The 18,376-nt window shown below is 41.4% G+C and overlaps 1 protein-coding gene across 1 annotated transcript in view; it reads right to left on the bottom strand.

Annotated features, from left to right (window-relative positions):
* Window positions 1–2,185: 2,185 nt before the first annotated feature.
* The window catches only part of LOC306743735 (copine-9-like), a gene marked incomplete at both ends in the record, with an annotated part of 73,861 nt that continues 57,670 nt past the window's right edge, over window positions 2,186–18,376 (bottom strand). Inside the window, 4 exons of the mRNA XM_079226283.1 lie at window positions 2,186–2,368; window positions 7,146–7,219; window positions 12,884–12,941; window positions 14,944–15,046. Coding sequence (XP_079082409.1) covers window positions 2,186–2,368; window positions 7,146–7,219; window positions 12,884–12,941; window positions 14,944–15,046 — 418 coding nt within the window. The remainder of the gene's footprint in view (window positions 2,369–7,145; window positions 7,220–12,883; window positions 12,942–14,943; window positions 15,047–18,376) is intronic.

The following is an 18,376-nucleotide window of genomic DNA, read 5'->3' as shown; positions in this document are numbered from 1 at the left end:
GGCATTTATTCCTCGACATGCAACAACTTCACGATTATACTTTGTCCAAGTTTATAAAAATAAAAAATAAACACTTACACAACACATTAAACTGCATAAACACGCCTCTTAGCCACCACCACATCATCATCATCATCATCATCATCATCGCATTGACAATGACTAGACGTCTTCTAAAAGTGACGCGCCAGATTTCACATGAGAACACATGTTGGAGCTTGCAGTCCATGTAGGAATGTACAGTAGTCATGCATAATAAAAGGAGGCCTGCTATACAAACGGTGACCACTGGGTGGCAGACTCTGTCCACTTTGCACAAAGCCCCGGTATGCATGTCAAGTCATGGCAGGGGAGAGGGAGGGACATGCATAGGGAGAACATCATACTGGGGGGTATTGCTTTTCGGAGAATGTGCATTTATCCTTCTTTTGAGGTGTTCTATCCCAAAACATATGCATACACAGACTTATCGGCCGGAGCAAAAACTCATAGAGACTGAGATATTAGTCTTCCTCTCTTTTACCACCCCCAACTGCCACCGCCGGTTCCTCCCATGTGTCCTTCCCCACTGGCGTCATCCAACGAATCCTCTCCTCTTCCTTTCCTCCTCTCCTTCGTCCTCACACCGAATAATTTTTCTTTCCGTTTAACCTTACCTTCCCTGCCACCTCCTTCTTTCCTTCTTTCCTTCCTTCCATCCTCCTCCCTGCAGGGCAGCCGGAGGGACTGGCATTTCTCGAACAGCAGGAGGGGGAATCTGCACCCGGCCTCGGCCCACGCTGAGCACAGGGAGGGTGTGGCGTGGCAGACACAGGTGTGTGTGTGTGTGTGTGTGTGTGAAGGCCTGTGACTGGTAATAATGAGCACGTGAGTGGAACCCCCACGCTACACCCCCCCAACGCCTCTGTATGACGCCCCTCATCTGAAAGTCTCTCCTCTCGTCACTAAATCCTCCAGCTGAACGAAACCAGGGGTTTCCAACTGAATTAAGATAACCGAGACATTAAGCCTGACTTTCATTTGGGGGATAACCAGGCTCTAATGTTTGGAACTAAGCTACAGTTCCTATAATTCCGGGGGCTGTAAACAAGATTGGTTACAAGTCAGTTACAAATTTGTTTTTGCCTCGGCGACGAGTTGACACCATTAAAAGCCGAATAAACCATCAGCAGCTTCTATTCGCGATGTACTCACGCATATCCAGACAGCTATCGCTGGAGTACTTGGTTATGGAGGAAAACTTCAAAAACGTGAAGATTCTCAGGCAAGTTCTGCAGCTAAAAGGTTTGCGGACGTTGGTGGTGCAAGTAACGCGGACTAAAATGTCTGCGTTTAGATTCCAGTGAGCGACGGACTCGTGTCGTTGGACGCAAATTGTGCCAATCGGGCGCTCGAAGGGCTTTAATGGCCTCCATGAGCTGCGAGTCACAGCCACTGTGGCGGATCAAACAAGTCAACGAGCCGAACTGCAATAACATTGCTTTTAGAACGCCGGCATCCACCTGTCTCTTTGCCCCGTGTCGTCCTCCCCCCGCACACCCCTTTAACTCCCCCAGGGGAGGCACACCTCCCAGTTTGAGAACCCTTTGGACCGAACTAATTGTTTGTCAGCCCCCATTTCAGTTTGAAAGAGATTTGGCACAGCTCGATGATAACAACGATGGTAGAAAAAAAAGAAACACCTGTCCTCATGGCGACAAAGTACCCCAAACAGATTACAGTCAAAGCGGGGCCAAAAATACTCCTCCACTACACCCCCCCTGCCGAATTACCTGATACAAGCTGCCGTATATTGCCCATTAAGAAGCTCTGCTTTCATTCGGGGACTGGCTTCAATTTAATTTACCGTCTCGCACTTCCTGGGACCGCTGCCAGATGTGACTGGAGTCAACACCTTGCTGAGGACAAATGGAAACTTTTTGTGCACAAAGGTTTTCGGTGAAAACATTTTTGTCTCTCTCATATACAGTAAACAAAAAGTAATGTAATCTATATATATATATATACGGTGTGAGTTAAAGAAGAAAAGATCCGGCAGGGATGAGCGTCCGCTTTGACGTGCAAGTTTAGCTTCACCGGCGACGAGACAGGTGGAGGTCAAATCGGCGGGTCGATTCCTCTGCTCCTGTTTTAAAGTGACAAATGGCTGAATGGGAGGTGAGCGGAGACGGTGAGTGGGGTGAGGTCAGATGTGCCGGTGCAGCTCCGGTAGTGGCGAGGAGGAGAGGGACGGTCGGGGTTCGACCCCCCGGCTCTTCATGAAAGACAGCAGCTGGTCGGGGATCTCGGCGAGGACGTCCTTCGCCAGCCGGGCCATGCTGAGGACCTGGTTGCCAGATCTGTCGATGTAGTCTCTGAACGGCACAAACTGGAAGCAGGGGTAGACAATAGTTTGGTTGTTTTGATATACTTTGTATATAGATCAGGTCTATGTATAATCATTGCCCGTTTTGGACAGAAAGAAAATACATGAAATCCCTGCCTGTTAAAGTCAGACAACACCTGTTTTACATAATCCTTCAGTGCCCCCCCCCCCCCCTCAATTATGTTCTCATAAATCTTTCATCCTTTATCTGACGCCGATCTGTTGCAAACCTGTATTTTTGTAATTTGCTCACTCACACTACTGTATGTAAATAATTATATTCAAAGTGCATTGCCCTGCACCAAATAGGTGAAAACCCATTTTACAAACTTAGTTTTTGAAATGTATTAAAATCGATTTTTTTTCTTTAATATAAGGCATCATATTTTAATCATTAATTTCAGGGCTGCCTGCATCAAACTAGGTATTTTTATTGTTTACAATTTAGATTTGAAGTGTCGGAAGTGTTGTGAAAAAGTTACTCTGTCCGACCAAAGAAGATTGTTGTCAAGTTGATTTTCCAGGAAACCTACATATTCAGACCGGCCACGAAAAGAAGGAACATAAACCACTTCAATAGGTTTATCAATTACAGTCCTCTGCAGACAATCCATAAGACATCCCCCGCCCCAAAAAACTTCCGGTACAAAACAAATAGATAGACCAAGCAGTTTGCAGTCTTTCATTAGTTTTATACTCTGTCACCTGCTGTCTGCGGCAAATCAGAGAGGATCCCTGGAGGTGGTGCCGTCGCTTTAACCCAGGTCAAATGCACTTTGATTGAAGTTATTTAAATGTACCCTCTCAAGAGGCATTTTTTAAGAGGGAAGTGCACTCCTTCTTCTTTAAGAGTCAGGCAGGTCGGGGATTAAAGCCCTCCTACATAAATGTTCACTTCCCTCTCAGAATACGTACTTCTCCAGGGAATAAAATATTCAGAGTGGAGGAAGAAGTATGTTAACCGTCCATGCATCCGTGTACGAGGCTGTGCATCGAACAATCCCTCGCACGCCACCATTGTCCATGAAGCAGCCGTCTTGTGCCACGCACTCAAGTGTGAATGTATATATGGATACTGCAAGTGCAATCAAGAAATATTTGAACAGTAATGTACTTTGTGTCACTGCAATAACCAATAATTACGCCCACCTGTCCAAATTGCTCACAGGTAAATATAGTGGACACGGAATACATACAAAGCTTTCTAACTGGTAATGCAGGTGGATACTAAGTCTTTATATACACAGTCTTTCAAAATAGATAACCTCTTGCTAGGTAAAGACAAATGTTCCCTAGGGCGCAGTGACACGTAGCGTAAAGAATAAGTAAAGAGTGATGGGGGAGACAAACTGTGTTGTGAGGAAATATACTATACATACATTCATTGTTTATTCATAATGGAAGACAGTGATGGATTTGGTCATCACAGCTGAAAGTTTGTTTTTTATTCTCATTAATTTAGGAAGTTAGTTCATGGGAAACTTTTCTAACAACTTAAAGTGACCCTCAAGTTAGAAAATGTTGAGAGCTCCTGGTTCATGGTGCACGAGTGGAGGTCTAACACTGTGACTTTAATTCATAACAACAGGAGAAAAATGTAACATTGAAGTTTATCGAAACAATTTCATTTCAATGTTCACTTATACTGGAGTAGCAAAACAAAAGCAATTTAGTCAAACCTTTTGAAGTATTTAGGAATATATTGATGATTACTGCTAATTTAGGCCAAAAAATAGGACATCAATGGTTTGCAGTAAATAGCTAATGCCATTTTGCAAAAACTACATTTGTGCTATCTTACATACTCACATGGCTCCTCTAGACCGTATACATTTATCATTGTGAGTGCTCGTTTTTCATTGAATTTCAAGAAAGAGCTGTTTTTTCTTGATACTAAGGAAATGTAAGGATAGTAAGGAAATGTCTCGCCGGTTTTAGTCACTGATAAGTAAAATGCTACATATAATACACTCGGCCAGCGGCTTGGATTAGAGTAGTGTCGTCTGTTGAGTGGAAATAGATACATGACCACAGCCATGAATGTCCTGGGGTTGACTTTGAAGTGAGGATGGACTTTCCAAACATTCACAGCAGAACGGTCATACTGAATGTTATTAGATAGATACAAAACATTTTTGGTATACAACTTTGAAAGCCTAGTATTATTATATTTTGTACTACACAGAAACTCAATACATACTTGAAACTATCCTGAATGTGATTTATCTCTATTCGTTTGGATACGGTTTGGGACATCATCTATGAGCCCTCAGAGGCTGCTTGCAACATTACCAAGAACACCCACAAGGCAATATGCCACAAAGATAGGGGCTAGTTTTTCACTTTTTGTTGCCTGGTTTTTATGTTTTCAGAGATGCTGAAAATAACATATTGCATGTTTCATGATTGTTCTCTTTCAGAAGCAAAAGTGGAGGTAGCTGATTCTGATTCTGATAACACACAGGCCCCTATTTAAATGATCCATAGTGCATGGTCTAAAGTGAATGGTACCAGTGCATTTACATCTCTTTCACTGGTTACACGGTGCCTAAGCGTAAAGTAAGATGCAAGGGGCAAAGGGATTGTAGTAACTTTCTAAGATAATCATAGGTGTGTTTTGGGCGTAACGCAAATTAAACCAGCGTCATCTCCCATTCCCTTTGAAGGCCAGGTGCACCTACATTGTATTGGCGGGTTCGCCAAATGGAAAAGCAATTTTTTTTCAGTGAAAATGTAATTCTTGAAAGGCTAAATAAACACCAACATACAGCGGATAAAATAAGTATTGCACACTGTTTGTGTGGAAGAATGGGCCAAAATCACACCTCAACAATGCATGAGACTAGTTTCTACGCGTCTAGAAGCCATCGTTCCCAACAAAGGCTTTGGTACCAAGCATTAAATACATTTCAATCAGCGTGTTCGATGCTTTTTCCATTTGTCATTCCATTTTATTGCACATAACTTCATTGTTGAATGTATTTGTATTTGTTTTTGTTTGGGTTGTTACGGACATCTGGGCCCTATTCTTCATACCTGACTCAACAAAGTCGAGCAAATGTCCTATTATCCACGTTAAATTAGCGAGATGATTGACATCAGGCTAACTCGGTTTCTCCACGGCAGATCTGTGCTGAAACGGTCTCGTTAATTCTAACCAGACGTCAGTCATCTGGATAAATGTGCGTGCCTGTTCCTCTTCAGAAGGGATAATAATCGAGCACTGACACCACAATGTTCTAACAGTACAATGGCAAATAAACTCAGCGGAACCTTTTTATTTTCCCTGCTGAGAAGAAGGAGATGATCATGAATGCATGAGGAATTCAAGACCATAATCATGGCAAAATCTAATGCTGCATTCACAGCAAACAATTTGCAACGTTTTTGCAACGTTGTTGATGTGAACGCAGCTTAACAGCGCCCCCGCTGCGAGACATAAGCGTCACAAATATATCAGACATGTTAAATGTGTCAGTGTTGGGAAAATGTATGGGCTAATTTTAAGTGCTTCATCACCCAAATCAAATCAGATTGTATTTGTTTAAATGTGCCTGCTGGCAGTAGTATACGAATAGATATATACTTATGAGGATATATGTACTGTATGTGCGTATGTATATGTGTATATTCATGTATGTGTAGATTACCATATAATTAGGAGTTTGAATATGTGTATGGGCGGATCAGTACGTATGTATTATTCATAATCAGACTTTCAATCAATTGAAGCAGTGAAAAGAAATTGTGTATGATTCTCTGTATTCTCGTCATGAGTCCACCTTAATCATGTTCTACAATAATGATATGTATGGTGTACTAATAACACTGTCATATAATTATGAGTGCTTTCAACACATCCATACGTTTCTTAAGTGCTAAATAAACTTAAGAACAGTACGGCCTGCAGCGGGTGATAGTCTGTGTCTGAGAGACGGGTGATCGGCTGCGCCTGTGGTGATCAATGTCCGCGGCTTGAGAAGCTCTCGTAAATATATGATTCCTTTTTGGCAGAATCGATAGCGCTCGTACAGGAAGTCATGATGATGTGAGAACGGATCTTGGCGATCTCGAAGAACTCTCTCCCTATAAAACTAATATCGCTATTTCATCAATGAGGAAGGGAGCTGCCTTTTTTGTCCGGTGGGAGTGGCCAGCTTATCCAGTGAATTTCCCTAAGCCAGCTACGGAGAATAGGGCCCAGGTGAACATTTTAAGTGAATAGCACCTTTAGAAATATATTTACTGAGCAAAATGGTGACATGTTCAATACATATTTTACCCGCTGTATATAAATTGAAGATAAATGTTTCGCTGAAAAGAAAAACATGTTGTGAATTCTGTAAATATTTTTTCTCCAATACATTGAGACTTTTGCTCTTCTGCAGCCACCACGGAAATCTACTGTGAGCCGCTGCCCATTTACAAAGGTTGCAGAACCCGGAGGCTGCATTACATATGGGCTTGTGCTGCCGGACAGAAAAGTAGGATGAAAATTGGATAAATGTTATCCTTGGACAGGTGTACTTTTGAGTTGTGTGGGCAAGTGAAACCAGAATCACGGTGTTGTGCCCTTGAGCAAGACTCAGAGCTTGTCTAGTGGCCCACCATAGACGAATATTGTGAAGAATATTGTATGAGGCAGTCCCCAGTTTCTGTTTGAGTGTGTGTCATGTATTTAAGCCGCCCTCATACTGGAAGAAATCCTCCTATGCAGCTGCTGTAGACAGAAACATGCTCCAGTTTAACCAGTGACATTAAACAGTATAATGGTGAGTACCTGTACAATGTCTCTCTCGGCAAGACGTCCCCTGGAGGACACCCTCACTTCATCTCCATCCAGCTCCTCCATAGCTAAAAAGAAGAGAAAGTGACAGACAGAGCATGACTCAATACTGGAACCATAGAGGGAGAATTTAGAGGGTACAGGATGTTCTGTTGTATTTTCATAACGTAATTTGCTGATGTGGAGCACAGCATGTAGAGTAAGAACAGGTAATCAGAGGAGAATGGTTCAAACGAGAATGACATTTCATAAGCAAAAATGATGCACGGTTACACCTGAGGTCAGAAAATGAAAATCATTCGGGCCAGTCACTAAGAAAGCTCAGCAGGCTTTCAGACAGCCAATATTCAATATTGGCCAAACATAGGAAGATGCGCTTGCTCTAAATTTGCTCTCCGATGGAGATGCCGTTCTAAGAGGTCTTCAAAAAGAGCACCTGCGGCAGCATCTGGAGTCTGGAGTCACTCTGCCAGGGGAAAATAACAGCCTGCGTGGAGAGGTGGCCGAGTGCAATGCAGGGGTTAATTTAGCGAACAGGTACTCACAGAATCAGAAAACAAATGCTCCAACTGCTTGCAAGCTACTTTTAAAATGACCAAGTCAAAAGATCTACCTACGTTAATAATGCTATATATATATATATATATATATATATATATATATATATATATATATATATATACCACACACACACACACACACACACACACACACACACACACACACAGGTGCTCGACACCAAGTGCATGGTGCACGGTACACCTGGTGTCCCAAATAAGAGAAGTGGTGTCGCAAATAAGAGAAGTAAGATAGGACCTGAAACATCCCTCCAATACCAAACCTTCTGTGACTTAAAGGTCACAGCACAACTAAAATGATCTATTTTTCCAACACATTGGTGAGGAGCTTTACATGTGAAGAAAGTCAACTCATTGTCTAAACTCCAGCAATGTCCAATCACGGCACACACCCTGTTGTGTTGATGCATTGTTTTGGTGGGTCCTATTTATCGTTATTTTGGTTTTTGACAGCTCCTTGGGTTGTTTTTAACTGGCTCAGGGGAGTAGGGCTTTAAAAACAGACATCATTATAAACTCAAATGAACAATGGAGTGTGAAGTTATTTCAGGAGCCGCTGAATGAAGAGAGAAAGCGAGCACATGGGCCAGCTTATATAGTCTGGAAGGTCCAGGGGTCTCATCTATAAGCCAGTGTGTAGGAGCCACACTAAGTGATATGGAGTGAACATACGAGAGCTTTCACTGGCTTTATTTCTACATTTATCTCTACGCGTATTTACTCAACCCTTTTGTGCAGGTAATGAAGATGAAGGTGAGGTGACTGGAAAAGATGAATGACATCACCATTGGTAACGCCTCGGCTCCAGTGAGCTCTGATACGTCAGATAGCTATTTACAGCTTGCCTGTGTGCAGTATGATGAAGCTGTCAATATAGAATAAACCATTAATGAATGAATAAAGTTGTGTTCATTGCAGCAACTCTTTATGAAAACAGTATCTGCATAGTATTAGAAGAGTATTGCTCCATTCTGCAGTTCTTTAAAACCCTTTATGGTGCGTCTAACCATATATGGTAATTTCCGCACGCTGTACTTTATGGCGTTCATCAGTTAATTCAAGAATCATGTGGTCTTCACCCAGCCAATCAGCAAAGATCCCCCTGTCACGCCTTTTGTCCCACCTTTGTGGTATTTTACCAATCAGGAGAGAACTGCTTTGCATGTAACAGAGTTAATTATTCCACTTGCCATCACTGACTGGCCATTATTTGCTATTATTACTGTTATTACTAATCCCTAACATTATATATTATGTCCTCTTACTTTTGTCAGTATTATTCCCTCTTAAATTTGTCAATATCATTGACAATGTATTATTATTAGTTTCCCAGTGGGACAAGCGTGTTGTGTGGCACGAGACATCTCCGTGTCTCCAGAGCTTGTTGCACGAGGTGGGCTGTGAGAAACCTAATGTGTGTGTCTGTTACGTTACCAGCCACTAGTCTGCTGGGTACTGCCTTCATTGATAAAGGGCTGGTTGGAGCCAATTTTAGATCAAATGTGCCTGAATTTCTAAGAACAAGAATAGACTGCCGAGTTTCACGCTCCATCGATCAGGAGATAATCAATCTCAAGAATCTGATCACTGATTTTGAGGAAAAGAACAACGAAGTTGTCGCTAAGAGAGACCTCCTCAACAATCAAAACTGGCGGAACGCTGAGACGAATATCGATCTGCAGGACAAAATGATTGAACAGCTACAGAATAAAATCAGACAAAAGGCTAGGGAGACCAATGTGATGATTGACGACCTGGTCGTGGTTAAGGAGCAGCATCGAAAACAAGAAGGCCCTTGATGTCTGCTTGACCTCCGCCGATAATGAGCGGGAGCTGGGAAAGAAGAAGATGGCGGAGAAGGAGGAGTTTGAGAAGGAGCTGCAGCGGCACAAAGCATTGCTGCAGGAGTACAAAGCGCAAGAGGATAAGTTAAAGGCGTCACAGGAAATCCTCGTGGCTGAAAATGCAGAGTACGTGAAGGAGCATGAGGAGAGCGAGCAGCTGAGAAAGAAATGTAGGAAGGTCGTGTTGAAGCATTTACAATCAATGCAGAATCCCTTGTCCCCGATTCCCAACAATTCTCAATTTACCTCTGAGGACATACAACAGACATGGGGGTGAAGAAATTAGAAACGGGTTGAAATTGGGTACATATCGATCCACGCTTGCTTTCCACTCCGTCCACACCTCACCCGTCTTCCTTGCATCTCCTAAGCTGCCCCGGCATTGCAGTTGCCACCCAGCCCCACCTAAATCTTGAGCTCTCCCCACTCTCTCCCTTCCCCGATGCGTTTCAGTGTTGGGGAACAAAAATCTGTCCGTTGCCACCTGCACTTCCATCCAAAAGCACAAGGAAAAAGTCCAATCAGACCAAGAAGTAGTAGAACGAAGACTTGCAAGTCCCGGCCGACTTCAAGCACAAAACTTCACATATCCCCATCTATGATTTCCTTCACAGCGGCAGGGCGACTCAGTGGCTAGCACTGACTCCAGGGTCATAATCCAGTTTTCTTTTAGGGTTTACTCTGGGTGATCCGGTTTCCTCCCACTAAAGACATTTGTGATAATGGAGCAGATGCGATTTATGGGTTGGCCACTGATGGCAGTGTAGGTGTTTCGAACCCGAGGCTCATTCAAAATTAAAAAAATTGAAACACATCAGCAGTAGTGATGTTATATTACTCATGCTGCTTGATACTTCTAATACAAGAGGGTTGAGCAGACATTGAAATTCAATAAACAAATTACACATATATATTTTTTATACATTTGTATTTTATGTAAAAATGCTGAAAACGGTAAAAACTCCGAGAACACAATCTCTGGCAAATTAATCTATTTTATTGTCCTGAATTTAGGAAAAGATTCTTTACTTTTCTACAGTTGATAGCCAACACAAATCACAGTTTAGAAGTTCATCTCTGACTAGAACATCCAGATGGAGCAGCCATCTTTGACTCAAGCCTATTAATAAACCAGAAACTTAAATTAAACTCATTTGAAAGCCTTTCACATCCAACCTAGAAAACAATACAGTGAATTATATTTGTTATAGTGTACCGGGCCCCAGGTCCGTATTCTGAATTTCTATCTGAATTTTCTGATTTTTAATCAAATGTAGCCAAAGATGTTGGCTTACCTGTATGCGTGATATGTGGCGAGAAATTAGCAAACAACAAAAGATGTTGAAAGACGTCCAGAACAAGCACACGGCATTGGCTGAAAAGTATCACGCTGCAGATCTCAACTGCTGCAGAAAACTGAGCAAAGTAAATGTACTTTCAGGAAGTGGATCCAGTCTTCAAACTCAACTATTGCTGCTGGTTCTGTGCCAGCTCATGAGATAGCGAGGCATCCATTAGTAAAAACGTATCTGTCCTCGGGAGCATTTCCAAACTCCTCCGTAGCAAAAGATATGCGTTTTAAAATGGAAACGTAGTAGTGTGAACATGACCTATTTATTTCAGAGTTATTTTATTTAAAAAGTTATTGCATTTAACCCGTCCTTAGCATTCTAGGAGCAGTGGGCTGCTTTAAAGCGCCCGGGGAGCAACAGGGTTCAGTGTCTTGCTAAAGGACACTTCAACATACTAATGTGCAAATCTGCGCTCAAGACCTGCATAGTTGTGATGACCTCAATGTAGGCCTCCACATGATAGTGGATTTTTTTTCTCCTCTTCATAAGAGGTTGATATTGCTATAACAGGTAAAATAACGAAGAATTGTCTTCATTCTGGTTCTATAATTTCATAAATACAACAAACTATAGCTTTTGTATATATAATATGACTATATATAACATTTTATATGCTGTGATATCAAATAGCTTTTGCAGCTCCAGACAAATTTGATTTGGTGGAAAATAGAGTAAAATGTCTCTTTGGATAGTAAAGGTTGCTGACCCCTGTCTTAGTCATTGCCACAACAACCAATGCAGATAGGTTAGTGATATCTGGACCATTGACTGTATATAATAGGTGGACGTAGCAATCGTGATATCACCTGATTGATTGATTTGTGGACTGCCGGTTTGAAACCTCGATTGCGACAATTTTTTCATCGCCATCTTGGATTACGGCCGTCGCCACGTGTTTTTCCTGCAACCAGTGAACGGGAGAATGCAGAGGAGGGACGTAGAGACGGCATACTCTGGTAGCAGCAGTGACCCGTCCTAAATCATACCCTGATTTATGGTCTATTTGACTCTAAATGGACCATAATTTACTTAATGAACATCATGCTGTATTGAAGAAGACTTGAAACTAGAGATTGAGACTTAAACTCATGTTTACAATACTGAGGGAATAAATCAGAGAGAAAGGGTTATTTTCTCATAGTCTGACTTTAAGATCTAATCTCCGAAACAAATTGAATTTGGTAGGTATTAGTAGGTAGCCTTACTAAAAATATTAAATATTCATCATAATATAAACAAAAAAAGGACAGCCTAGTAAAATAGTTTTCCATGTAGCACACACACAAGTGTGTGCTACATGGAAAACTATAACTCTATATACATGGTGCATATGGATTCTCACAAAAAATAAATCAGGTGGCAGATACAAATAATGTATTATATCTTTGCTTTTGGCCATATCAAAACAAAACAAAATCTGCAAAGCTTCATACTGTTGTACTACAAGGTTGCTCTAAAGGAAAGAATGAAATAAAAAAATGCATCGGTGTTGAAAAAATGAGTCACAGAGGCAGAGGTGTTGAAGAATATTTATCAGAAAGTGAGTTTTTCTAGATGTACACCATGAAATCTTTATGGTGTGAATGAATAATATAATCCAGTGTTCTTTCTGTAATTGATATTGAATATACCCTCACTTGTCCACCTTTTTTTATATAAAAATGAAAACACTCAAAGATACCGCTGTCACAGTTTGTCTATAGAGTGTCTGTTTATGATTATGTGTATTAGCATGCTGGATGCTCATTTGTTGTTTGGCAGCCAACTGCTTCAACCGGGTGTGAAGCCAGCCACCTTAAAGTGGATCACGTGTCTGATTGTGATTGAAGAGATGACTCTACTGCAGATTAAACAATTTCGTCCTCTGCAGATAAGATTACTTTTTGTCCTCTCCTCTGTCTGTTAACTCACGTTGACGTGCCACATCCCGGAACCCGTTACTATAATGGAACACTCACCATCAAACTCAGCGGGTCCAACGCCTACGATAATTATGGATAGGGGGAGTCCTGCCGCCTGTGCAGGAGACAAAAGCAAAGACAACGAACGTTTAGTCCAAGTGATTCATTAGATCCTTAGGACACATCAAGGTATCGAATTAGCTTTGGATGAACCAAAGAGCTTTAAAAAGGTGCAACGTGTAATGAAGCCACAAGCTTTAAATAAATGTGGTGGCATTTCACCTCTTCTAGAAATAAAAAATATATATATTTATGTACTGTATATGACTACCATCTAACAGCAGGTTCAGGATAAGCAAAACTAAACTATAAAACTCTGAGAGACGGTTTAAAATAATGTCGCTATCTTATAATCTTCATGTCTGCCTTGAAGTTAGCCAGACTCCATCTGTAAGGATGCCTGTACCCTTTCAATAGTTTGTTTATTGGACTAAATCCTCAGTAGAATAAATGAGATGGACTCACAAATTCAGCCAGCACACAAACCCCAGCACCAGGAGTTGCAGCGGGCTGCTAGAGCGCTGGGTCTGACCTGTGTAAGGGCAACAATGGGACCACGGTAGAGCCTACCAGAAGTCTGGGCGTTCCCCTGGGATCGGACCCCCGGTGCTGGGGGGTGGGCTTGCATTGGCTGAAATTGAGCCAACGCAACGCTGCGAGTTGTTTTCTACTTTCTGACAGTTTAAATGTAATCCAATAAACAAAGAACCAAAACGCACACACACCATGGGTGTTTAACCATTTTGTTAACTGAAACTAGGGATCCTCTGTTGAAAAAAACAACCTAAAAAGACACAGAAAATGCAGAATATCTTGCATCTCTTGCAAAAGCAACACTTCATTCAAAACGGTATCAACTGAAAAATAGCGCGTCAGTGTCCAGTTGGCATGAAGAGAGAGCCAAGTATAAAAACATTATCGCCATTTTAATTTGTAGCATGCTGTAAATATAGACCATATGAACACAAATGCAAACAAAGAGCAAACCTGAATCCAACTAATAGTTCAAGTTGGTCAAATTGGTTCCAGGTGTTTTCACAGGTGCATTCTGGCTGCAGGCAATTGTAATTGAGCGCAGGGCGCTAGCAGCGAGTGTAAAGTTAGCCGGAGCTAGCTAAATGTTGGCAACGCGATAGGGCTGCTAGACAGCTCTGATTTTCTTTTTCTTTTTTCCATGCTGAATGACCAAGGACAGTGTTTATCCAACTGAATGACGATTCTAATGTAGCGAAACTCTGTGACACTGTTACCTCTCCACATTCTGGTGATAATGTTAGTTTGTTTATTGAATGTTTCAAACTGAACTTCTGGCCATGTATTCATAGTGCATCTTTAAATTGATTTGGTGTGGTGAGTATGGTCTTGCGTAAAATAAATTAAGCATTAATTCGTTACTTTTTTTTTTAAATCTGAAAGGTGGAGCTGTTTACCTGACCCAATATCCTAAACTTGCAGCAATTACCTTGATTTTCCAAACCGTAACTCTCCTTGTCACAAAATCAAAAGTCGAGCGCCTCGAGAAAACCCCACAGGTAAGAAGTGGTAGTATTTGGGGGATTTAAAGCAAATATCTGACACTTCAGCTTTTTAATTAGGAGGGAGAAAATAACAAATAACTTTCTTTTAATATTCTTCACCGCCTGCCACAAAATAAATCACTCAGAACCCAGCTAATTGGATCAGGCACCTCTCAAATATGAATTTGACATGCTATTGAAAGAACTATTGATCTCTCCACAGAAGTGAAATAGATCAGTCACAATTAGAGGAAATATATATTTTGTTCTCCCTGAATTTGACTTTGGTACTTTTCCTTTCCTTCTGTCTTGAACTTATCACAGAATACTGAGAAGCTGCTTTTATCCAAACATCATATAAAGCATTCTTCAGAAATATAATGGAGCTTTTGCCCTCCACACTAAATACCAGAGAGGATACTGAGGTGAACATCCATCAGACTACGTGTGTTTGTGTGTGTGTGTGTGTGTGTGTGTGTGTGTGTGTGTGTGTGTGTGTGTGTGTGTGCGTGTGTGTGTGTGTGTGCTTTGTTTACTCACATTGACCACAGCCTCTTTGGTCTGGACCATGTCGGATATCACTCCATCTGTGATCATCAGTAGGACAAAGTACTGAGAGCCATCTGTAATCTCTGTGGCGCAGCTGGGAAACGTGCACACACACACACACACACACACACACACACACACACACGCACACACACACACACACACACACACACACACACAGAGACACAAATGAACCCAGGTTAGAACCCACATTCTACCTGAGCACCTGCAGACTACGAGAATACTCTGGTCCCATGAGGACATCACTATTCAAAATTTGTTTTCAATTTTCCCAAACTATATGGCACCAAAATGACTGTAATATGTACTGTACTGAGCAACAACAGTGGCAGACTCAGGCTGTCTGAGGGACAAGGGCAGAAAAAGGCGGTGGGGCACCAATGTACAGCATGTACACTGCATTGAGTTGTTCTCCATAGAGGCCACCTAGTCACATCTATTTTCACTGAAAGGGCATCCAGAATGGCTCTTTATCATGTGTTCTCTACTGGACAGTAAACCTATAGGCCAAACATTTTTTATAATAGCGTCCACTACACTAAGGTTAAATAGCTATTCCGCAATTCACATTTAAAAATGCAAATTTAGTAAAGGTGCAACTACTGTACAACGTGATGGTTTTCATATTCGACGTACATTTTCCATTCTCCATGTGAAAAATATATTTTTATTTTGAAATGATTGTTTTGAGACAACGTTGTCTGTGAAACAATACATTCACATATATATTCATACTGTGCAAATGCACAAGGACAAAGAGTAAACACATTGTTAATTGGTTATTAAAAAAATATAAAATGAAAACAAAAAACAGTATTATACCGCAGATGTTTTTTTATTTATAAGTACATTTTATTGAAAGTGACATTAAAAACTCATTTAAAACGGATTTGATCTCCTTACAAACACCATGGCAACCCCTTGGTTCACAGAGTTGTTTACCACCTAAAAACACAACCTTCAGCAACAAGAGAGACCCTTCAAAAAAATAACAAGCACCGAAAACCCCGGCATGAAGGAAACCGCGATGACCCTGCTTCTTGTTTTTCATTCCCTTTCCAACATGGGGCTCGATGAGAAAAACAAACAGAAATATCCACATCTCCAAACTGAACTGATATTTGGCACCTGAGTGTTGAGTGTTTCAACACGTAGGTGTGTGTGTGTGTGTGTGTGTGTGTGTGTGTGTGTGTGTGTGTGTGTGTGTGTGTGTCCTTCACCTGCTGTTAGTGTGTTTATTGCAAGGAGACAGTGTCCCATGCCAGTGACTTAGCTGTTCCACCTGGCTGAACATCACATCGATCTGTTAGTCTATATTTCTGTGTGTGTGTGTGTGTGTGTGTGTGTGTGTGTGTGTGGAGGGGGGATTTTAGCCTTGCGTTATAGTAGGATGAGCATGTGTGTTTTTTCAGTGCGTGACCTATGCCACCTCTACGCCTCTCGCCGCCTGACACAGTGGTGTCAAACACGGGGTGGGATTAAAAAAACCCGAAGAACTCATTATTCTGCGCAGTGACACTCGGGGTAAAATGTCCAACACCGTTCTGGTCTAGCAAGCAGGTTAATCCGTGTTTTCACAGCAAAAACATGGAATTGCTCGTGGCACCATTTAATTTAGGGTTAAGAAACCCACATTACAGCCTTTTTTAACAGACTCAGTGTTTTCATGCACAAACATGAAATAAAAAAGTCAGTAATGAAGCTAACTATCACAAATAGTCCAACGTGTAAACTCAGGCAAGTAAAGCGTGTTGTGAACACAGCATTGAGGAGTGTGAATGCACGGCACTCCGTTGCATGAAAAATCCCCTTCAAAATAAAAGCACAGATTTTTTTTTACCCATGCAAAGGTCCGCGATTCACTGAAAACGGGTCCGCGAAGTTTGACACCAGTGCCATAGAGGTTGAGGAGGACAAGCTTTTTTTCCTCATCATGTCATTTCAATCGTAACTCAGAAGGTCTATTTTGTGGCCAAATCTGAATAGAAATAGGGTGTCTGATAAAAGTTCCGCTCAAAACGCCATGTACGAATGCTTAGCAGGACATTCCGATAGAAGAGGACACGGTTCTGGAGCAGTGTTGTTCGAGACTTTGATCAAAGGCTGGTTTGCAGGATAGGAGTTGCATGGTAACCCCAGGCAGCAGTGAACCCAATGCAGAAGTGTCTTAAAACTTGCATTATCTTTGCCGATGAGAAAATTACTCTACTTCTCTCTTGATTTATTCCCTCAGTAAACATTGTAAACATGAGTTTATGTCTCAATCTCTAGTTTCAAGTCTTCTTCAATACAGCATGATGTTCATTTAGTAAATTATGGTAATTTAGAGTCAAACAGACCATAAAGCAGGGGATGCTTTAGGGCGGGGCTACTGATTGACAAATCTCTACGTCACTCCATCGCGTTCCAAATATTGGAACAACAACAACATGGCGACGGCCGTAATCAAAGATGGTGACGATGAAATCGCTGATCTAGAGGCGTCAAAGCAGCAGTCCACAAACCATTGGGTGACGTCACGATGACTAGGTCCACTTCTTACAGACAGTCTAAGCCTCTCCATGGTGGCATAGCAATTGTCTGCTTTGCTATTTGTCTGGTGTGTGTGTGTGTGCGTGTGTGTGTGTGTGTGTGTGTGTGTGTGCGCTGACAAGCAATTATGTTAGGCTGCCGGAGATGACTGTTCCTTCAATCAGAACAACAATGGCAGCTCCCGAAGAGGTGAGCGCAAATTCTGCAAAATCAATTATATCAGAACTGGAGAGTATTTCTTCACTGAAAGAGGAAAGGATGTTTTTCGCTCTACTCCTGACTGCCTTCTGCAATATTTTGATTGACAGATGGTTCAATCAATCACTTGCCAAGTGTCTTTTGAAATATCCTGCCCTTTTCCAAACCGTTTCCAAAGACGGCTTCTCAGATGCTTCTGTAACCATCTGATGCTTCAGGTAAAACAGCTGTACCACACGCAACATAGCACCTGTCCTGTTTTCCATTTTACAAAACAATGAAGAAAGAACAATCCTCCATGTGAAGTATCCATCCAATTGTCTAAATCACTGTCCTCCACAGTTATCCTTTTACCAATTCAAAATAACTTGTGGTAATGAACATAAAAAGCTAATCTTTAATTTGCATAATTTAGAGATCATGTCCAACGTATACTAAACGAATATGACGTTACTCTTCAAGAGCTGCAAATGTATTAAAAAGGTATCTTCATACAAATGTTTTTGGAATATTGCTGAATGACAAATTAAATTTCAATATTGAAATCGATGACGTTGTAAAGGAAATTATTCCTTGATTAAGCATGTCATTCATATTTAAGAAATTAGTTTCCTTCGCAGCAGAAATAAATATATAGTTTAGTCCACATTTGTATCTGTTCTTGAATATGGTG

The sequence above is a fragment of the Taurulus bubalis genome (genome assembly GCF_910589615.1).
Source record: "Taurulus bubalis genome assembly, chromosome: 11".
Taxonomy (NCBI): domain Eukaryota; kingdom Metazoa; phylum Chordata; class Actinopteri; order Perciformes; family Cottidae; genus Taurulus; species Taurulus bubalis.
This window is presented reverse-complemented; position numbering and strand designations above follow the sequence as displayed.